This window comes from Coregonus lavaretus (assembly GCF_964263955.1).
Source record: "Coregonus lavaretus genome assembly, chromosome: 38".
Lineage (NCBI taxonomy): Eukaryota > Metazoa > Chordata > Actinopteri > Salmoniformes > Salmonidae > Coregonus > Coregonus lavaretus.
In genome coordinates this window covers 21,939,185-21,947,809 of record NC_140025.1, presented here as the reverse complement: position 1 = coordinate 21,947,809, position 8,625 = coordinate 21,939,185, and the positions used below count along the sequence as shown (strand labels likewise).

Here is an 8,625-nt window from a genome sequence, read left to right as displayed (position 1 = left end):
TGTAGCATATAGCTGTTAAGGTTTCTAATATCAAAGTAGCCTAGAAATTTTGTTAATTTATTAGAGACATTGAAGCTCTGCATTTCTGATTTAAATCAGCTACCTTGCCCATAAATTAAGAAATGCACATCTTCCCTGTCTTTAGAAAATCTTTCCTTCCGAGATGTATTTATTTATTTAGAAAGAAAGAAAGAAAGAAAGAAAGAAAGAAAGAAAGAAAGAAAGAAAGAAAGAAAGAAAGAAAAAGATCTGGATCGATGTTTTCGCAGTTTTCTAGGAAATGAGCTGTTCTTTTATAGGAAAGGTGACGCACATTCCATGTCCTTAACTGCACTTTGGGCATACAGTAGCTGACGCGACAATTCTCTTGAAAATACGAGGCAGCTAGCGTTGAGCACCTTAAACATATTTCGAAAATATATTTTAAAAAAATACAATTTAATTAGGAGTCAAATTAGGACCTAATATTTTTCATAATGAGTACTATGCATTCAGCGAGTCTGTGCTGTGCGGCACTGAGGTTTAGCCCCATGCACTGCTGATAAAAATAGCGCATCTTCCATTCCGTCATATGCAAGTGTTTAAGGCAACACTATAGAGCTTTGATGTTTACGTTTTAGTATCTAATAGACTGCATGGGCGCACCAAATATTTACTAGAAAATACAGTAACACTTTGGGTATTCAGTCACTATCCGTAATTTATTGTCATTTGACACAGGGGAGATCATGTTCAGGCGCATTCCATACGGGTCGTTAAATCCACATGGTCATTCGTCTCTCTCTCTCTCGCTCTCTCTCTCACTCAACCGCGCGATTGATTGTGCACCGCTATGTTATCAAGGAGAGTAGCATGTAGGCCTAAATTCGCACGCTGTGGCGAAGGTTTGACCCCAGTATCTGCCAATGTAGCTGACATGTCATCCGAAATGTTACTCGGGCGTTATACAGACAACTGTCGTCGAGAGAAGCGGTGAAGAGCAATAGCTCCATGCGCTGAGAACGGACGGTGGAATATACACCAGAGAGTGCACTGGAGATTCCGAGGGGCGACTAGACTGACCCCCCTCTCACTCTCCCTCCCTCCCTCACTCCAGTCTCTCCCTCGCGCAGAGTTTTCCGTCCTGTGTCAGGATAACATCGCTAACAAAGAGCATTTCTGGCGGTAAGAAACGGAACAAATGGAAGCAGTTGAAAAAACTCTCACTTACCGAGACGACACAGGACCTAATAGAAAGCTGCTCCCTGGAAATAAAGACAAGGACAAGTGCAACCCTGAGACAAAAAGTGACGAATCCAATTACGTTGATTTGGATGACTTACTTGATATGAAATCAGAGGGCACAAAAACTGTTAAAGTGACTTTTACCGGTGACGGTAACCAGCTGGCGGTATTCAAATGCAACAGTGATACATCCAGAGAGAGAAGCCCCGGGTTTCGCGAGATTGATGACAATGTGGATCACATCTATAAGGAAAAATCGAAGGACAACTGGGCAGATAGGCCTGTCTCGGAAGATCCCCCCATGGACACGTATTTGACAGAATTTAACAGTAATGTGGACTTGGAAAATGCCAATACGACAGAACTCCAGAGCGAAATTGTGCCTGGTGATTATAATGTGCCCAGCGAGTGTGAGGAGTTACAATACACGGACATGTATTTGAACAGTAAGACCGAATCGGACGACGGTGAGAGCGTAGTATTGTCAGACCATTGTCCGCCTGATACCGTGATAGACGAATCGCACTACATTACAACGCACGAAATCCAACTCACAGAGCTTGACCATGATGTCGATTATGATTTTGGACGGGGAACCTGTTGGGATATTGAGGAAGATAATCTGGTTTATTCATTTGTGGATTATGCCTCTTTTGAAAGCGATGAAACAACGGAGGGAACTTTGATAGACCTAGTGGAAAGGAGGAGCCAGGCGAAAGTGAAAAGCAACAAGGCGCAATGTAATAATGCGCACCAACGTGTTGCTGGTTGTGCAGTTGTCAGCACTGAGAGTGAATTGTGTGACACTGACAAATGCCCCAGCTCAGATGAAAGTATTTGTAAAAACCAAAACGGTAGTGGGAATTCGGCGGGGCAAATTCACCTGTCAATCAAGACCTCATCCAGAGCGATAAACGACTCTAACAATATCCTTGGGAATGAAAACATTTGTTATCATACCAAGCATGTGGGAGACAGGAGTCACTCATTTTTTACAAGCACTGACGCCAGAGCAGAAGCCTTGTGTGATAGATCCCAATATTTTATCCCAGCCCCGGGACGTCAACACTTTGCAACTAAATTAAGAGGGAAAGATGTTAACGAATATTCCAGCGGTGCGTCAAGTTCGATAAGTGAACTGGATGACGCTGATAAAGAGGTGCGTAATTTAACCGCCAAATCCTTTAGGAGTTTAGCATGTCCCTATTTCGATGCTATAAATTTGAGCACTTCAAGTGAGTCTTCAATGTCAGAATATGGGCTTGGCTTAAACAAGTGGTCAGCTTTCGTTGACCTTAAATATGGTAATATGTCACAGGGCAGAGAGCAAAATCTAATCGCCCATAAGAGTGCAACTGCAACTTTTGAAATGAGCAAGAACGCAGACTATAAGAGTATAAATGGTATGGCCATAAGCAATAAGAAAGGGCCCCAAACCAAGATGTTTTCTTTGAATACAAAAATATCTAGTCCACAACATGCATCTTCCTCTGCCCAAAACGTAGAGCTTACAGGCCCATTTGAACCAGGCAGTGAGGTTATCACTTTGACAAAGACATTGAATTTTCACTGTAATGTTGAAGCGGGGTCACCTGAACGCGGGAAGCCTCCCAAATATTCCGAAAATGCGTCAGGAGCACGTTCCATGGATGAAGTTACCGGCACCTTGCCAGCCAAGCCGGGATATGAAGTAAGCTACCAACACAGTGACGCGGGTGATAGCATGGAAGGCACACATAAGAAGGCAAGTTTCGCATCAAGTCTCTTAAAAAATGTAATATCCAAAAAAATGCAATTTGAACAGGAGCGCAAGATGGAGAGGGGGGAGATACAGGACACGCATCCCACGCACTCCCCATGCTTTCAATGCAAGGATCAAGATGGGATAAGAGAGAGGGATACAGAGAGAGGCCTGCATAGGCAATCCTCAGAATCGGGTTCGGCATACACAAGCAATTCTGCTGATGAACAAGGGGCTGTGGACAGTAGACCTAGTTCTTGTGACCCCAAAGAAGAGCGTACTGAGGCCTTAGAAAGCTTTCAGCCCATAAATGAGGCACGATTAGATTCTCAAAAGGATGCAAGAGGATCCCTGAGCCATAGCCAAAACAGCGCATTCAAATCATGGAGGGATGGTGAGCCAGAGCCCCAAGAGGAACATGAAATTCGTACCGTTTTAGATGGGACACCCTCGACAACAGATAATACGGGGGAAAGGGAGTTAGACAGCAGAGCTTTAAGTAGCAAGCTGACTAAATTGTCACACTTGTTTGTTCCAAGTTCCCAGCTTCTCCCTAAAGATAAAGAATTGAGAGAACAGGTGTCAGACAGTACTTTAGTCAGGGCGCAAAAAGAGCAACGGGGGGACGGGGAGAGAAAGTTTAGACCTGACAACAATGCAGGAATCGTGAAAGTATCGAAGGCACCCGAGATAAAAATATGCCTGAGGAGCGTAAAAGAAAACAAACAAAATCCGCAAAAGATTGACAATTTGTTAACCCCTAATATAGGTTATCCAATAAAGTCAGCAGGTGAGTCCAAATGTCAGGTGCTGGCAGCGTCAGACAGAGTGCCACACTTTACGGTTCGGGATATAAGGGACAATAAGTGCAAGTTTCAGACGCCAATTCATCAGGTTAGAGACGTGCGTAAATTGGTCAAGAGTTCATATCGTTTAGTCTCAGTGGATAACAGCGAGAGTAAAGGCGCAGTCGCACCTGCTGCTGCCGCATTACGCGAATATAATAAAGCTTCTAAGAAAGAACCCGATAAAAATTCGCCACCCTCTTCAATTGTAATAAAATGTCAGTCTGTAAATACAAATAGCAGTACTAAACAACGTGTGCTTGTAACCGAGGCTCCAAAGCGGAGACAATTTGAGAATGATAGGTCATCCCCCAAACCATCTCCAGAATGTGCCAAAAATGAACCAACATCGCTGCACAGGGCGACGGGCAGACCTCCAATTGGCTTCGCTAAACAGCCCAACACAGATCAGTCCGACGATAAACAGAAGCAGGAAAAAATGGTCGAGGCAGGTGAACGCAAACCGGAGTCCAAAATACCAAAACAGGCGGCGTTAGAGAAACTAAAGGCGGCCATTAAAACAATGGAACAGCTTTATGTTTTTGACAGAAATGAATGGAAGCGCAAGAGCCAGGCTCCCCGGCCTATTACAGACAGTCATGTTCTGTCACTCATTGCTAGAGAGGAGCATAGTGTCCCCGAGGAGCTAGGTGCAGCAGGGGGCAGAGAGAGGCTTAGTACAGAGACAAACACAGACAGGTTGCCAGAAACATGCAACATTCAAGAAGAGAAAGGTTGTCTAAGAATAATCCATGTCCCATTCACAGAGGACACCTTTAAAACCCAGTCACAACAAAGTAAAACGTTTAGTAACAAAAGCTTGTTCAATTTGGGGAACAGCATTAAGACAGCTGTCAGTAGCAGCAGCTCTGCTAGTAGGAATGGGCCACAAGCCTGTTCTCCATCACATGCAACCTCCATGGTGAAAAGCATTAGCTCTAATACCCCGAAAGCTCCACTGTCATTGAAAATATACCCCCCAAAACGAGCCCTGGTGGACAGGGGAAGGTTCAAAAGCAGCCCCACCACAGAGACTCCACCACAGCCCATCAAATCTGGCAACCCTGAAAACTACTTAACAATACCTGTAGAATGCGGGTGTGTCGGTCAAATGAAACTGCCCATTCAAGAGCAGGTATTCCCAAGCAGCCCTACCGCCAGTCAACCTGGCATCACTGACACCAAGAGACCCGAGCATAATTCTAGACAGTCCCTCAAACGGTCCCCGGTTGTCATGGAGACGCAGCCCCCGGATAACCCCACCACCGCCACAATCTACCACCACTCCCTACCAGTGGTCAAGCAAGGAGCCCCCCAGCCGCAGGTCTTCTGCTTCTCCCCCTCCATCGCCCCCTTGCCCACCACCTCTTCGGGGGGAGACCTCTTCCAGCCTACCCAGAGGAAGATGCTCTTTGATCCCACCACCGGACAATACTACCTGGTGGACATGCCGATTGAGCCAGTCTCCCGGCGCCTCTTCGACCCTGAGACTGGCCAGTATGTGGACGTGCCCATGCCTATGCCCCAGCCGCAGCCAATGACCCCCATGTCCGAGTCCCCCCTGGCGCTGAACCCGGGAGGGGTGTACGCGCCCACCTACATGATCTACCCGGGGTTCCTCTCACCCACGCTTGCTGCCCAGACGGTGATGGCACCCCAGGTCGCATCTCACGTGGTGTCCCAATTGGAGGATGAGAGCGGGGAGACCGCTCAAGGGAAATACACCCTGGTGCGTGGGGGGGAGCAGGGGGGCAACATGACGGGGGCAGAGAGCCCCTACTACAGTGCTACGGGAGGGTCAGTGCCAGCGTCAGTGCCCGTCACCTTGGGCCACCACGTCACCACCCGGGGGAGTACGGCGGCGTCAGAAGGGAAACCAACGGTCATCAGCATCACGTCGCAGCAACGCCCGAGAATCATCGCGCCGCCCTCCTTTGACGGGACGACCATGAGCTTCGTGGTGGAGCATCGGTAACCACTAAGGGAATATACACAGTGAGTCACCAAGAGTGTTTCCTTCTCACTCATGCTTGTACCACTTCTAAGCTGTACAGTCTGTGGCTGGAATACAACCTTAAATGACTTGTATAGATATATTATATTGACAACATGCAAAGACCTCACTCTGTATTGGAATACCACCAAACCTGCCATTAAAATGTTTACATAGTGTCTTTGTTTACAATCTACAGCCCCTTTAAAATCAACTATTTGACAGCATAAACAGCAGGTGAGTATTCTCTCTGTATGGCCCAGATTCCGATTTTACACCTTTCTTGCGCACGCCTTTCCTACGCATTTCTCAGTAGTTGGTATTCAGATTTACCTTATCTTAACGGGCTTTGCAGACGTGGTTCCCTTGCGAGCGCGGAATAAATGTAATTCAACCGCTGAAAACCCTCCGACTTGCTGGCCAACAGATTTTCTCGTGGAGTTTTCATTCAATAGGGTTTTCAGGTCTTTTATCTTAAGTCATCCCTTTAAATGCGGTGTTCCTTTTAGTTAGAATTTTGTAACACTCAATAGAATATATAGAGAGGACGGGTTCAGAATATTAGGGATCAATGAAAGAAAGCCATCTAAATAGGCTATATGCATATCATCTCCGTTTCAGCAACAATTGGTAGATAAAAAAAATACTCTTATCTTTAGATTATTTAGATTTAGGAAAGTATTTATGAATCATAAAAAACAGGTTTGGAGATCCTTTACTCACGAAATAAAGAAAATGATGGTTTGATTAAAGATACTCCACCATTTCCCAACCTGGTCTCAGTGCATTTTGTATTATTCTGTATGTAAATCCGAGACATTCCATTTAGTATGCTATGTTACGTTTGGTATGGTTACATACAGTAAGATAGATGGTTAGTTTAGGCAATAAATAAAGTAGGGTTGTTGGTCGGGGTGAATGGGTGGGCGTATAATGAGAATGTCTAGCAACCGAAAGGACAACTCTAGCATTTTAGAGAATTAGCATTTTTTCAACTACTTACTACTTTTTAGCTACTTTGCAACTACTTAGCATGTTAGTTGACCCTTCCCCTAACCCAACCTTAACCCTTTTAGCTAACCCTTCACCTAACTCCTAACCTTAACCCTTTTAGCTAACTCTTCCCCTAACCCTAACCTTAACCCTATCCTACGTTTAGCAAATTTGTAACATATAATATGAATTGTAATTCGTAACATATCATACGTAATGGGTGATGGACATCCACAAATTAATACATACTATATGAAACGTAACATATGATACTAAAAGGAATTGCTCAGATTTACGTACAGAATAATACGAAATGCTCTGAGACCAGGTTGCATTTCCTGGTTGCTAAAATTCTAATAGTTCGCCTAATTTCAGTTTATGTGACAAAACAAGCAAGTATAGTGTAGAGAATCATTGTACCATCCAAACCGCTGTGAAATATATTTTCCATAACCAAAAATATTGTATTTTCATCTGTTTGAAACTGGTGCACAAAACCGAAAGTAAAAGACGCAAAACGAAACTTATGAACGGGAAGCATAGAAATAGCACACATAGAACATATATAATGCTTCATAGACTTGCTTTCAATGAGAATGACAGATCTATAACATACATTTTTATGTGAATTTGGTCAGGTCGCCCAAAAAGTTACATATTGCAGCTTTAATTCTGAAAATTGCCACATTCAGTTCTTCAACCCATGATAATGTTGGAATATTAGTGTACATATAATTATAATAGGGAGAATAGTGTACAATAGAAGGCTATACCCTCGTCTATTGCCTGCACTAACCATGGAACTGTGTAATGACACAGCCAAGTATTGAGCCATGCGTCGGGTTCAAACTGTTAAGGCTTGGTCTGCGCTCCGCTCCATAAAATTTTAATTAGCCTACATATCTTTTTTTGTACATTATCAACTGTGACTAATGATCTTCAGCAACAACCACCCCACTGTGATGGTGTTTACAGAGGAAGCAAATGAAGATAAATGAAACAATGTAATTAAATGGAATGATAACGTAGGCTATACCAACTGAAGGGAACTAACAGTAAATTGGCAGTTGAATATGTGTGGTTATTAGGCCTACTGACGGTCGATACTGACAGTAGCTAAATATTTTACATGATAGAAATAGGAAACAGAGAAAGTCAGGGTAGCCTATAATTCAGACATTCAAGAGTGCCCATCCCTGCAATGCTGTACAATTTCAATTCTGCATAATGGTACAGCATTTCATAAACTTTACTGTGAGAAAGTTGATATGTTGATATGCTTCAGTTTGCTGCCATATGACTGGTTTCACGTTTGTCTCCAGCGATTATAAGGTAAAATAGATCTAAAACAAGTGTAATTTATATTTACAATTCCCTTATTCAAACAGATTACTAATTTACCTAGCTCTATCCAGGTCGCAGTTGTAAATGAGAACTTGTTCTCAACTGACTTACCTGGTTAAATAAAGGTGGAAAAAAACAAAAACAAATTATAGTTATAATTTACAGTGCATGGAGAATGCTGTTATTTCTGTTGGAAAAAGTATATGCTTTTTCCACTTGGAACCATCAGGTTCGCTCAACCTTGTTCATGGTTTCCGTGTCCGTAAAGGTGGTGGAATTATGAGGGAATTAAGTCAAGGTCAAAATACGATGTATCTGTAGACACACCTCTGCCACACCTTCATTTCTTAGATCTCCACCCCGAACAAATAGCATGTGAATAGCATGCTATTCTCATGCTTAAGTTCAAGGTCAGAATATGCATAGAGAGGAAAGTGCATAAAAAGGGAATTACATTACATTTATGCGCGCTTAACTCGGGTCAG

At 43.6% G+C, this 8,625-nt stretch overlaps 1 protein-coding gene across 1 annotated transcript; it reads left to right on the top strand.

Moving 5' to 3' along the window:
* Nucleotides 1–1,180: 1,180 nt before the first annotated feature.
* Nucleotides 1,181–5,785, top strand: LOC311112092 (uncharacterized protein C4orf54-like; the record flags this gene model as incomplete). Its single annotated transcript, XM_084155071.1, has 1 exon — nucleotides 1,181–5,785. The coding sequence occupies one exon, from the start codon at nucleotides 1,181–1,183 to the stop codon at nucleotides 5,783–5,785; it is 4,605 nt and encodes a 1,534-aa protein (XP_084011197.1).
* Between the last annotated feature and the right edge of the window lie 2,840 nt (nucleotides 5,786–8,625).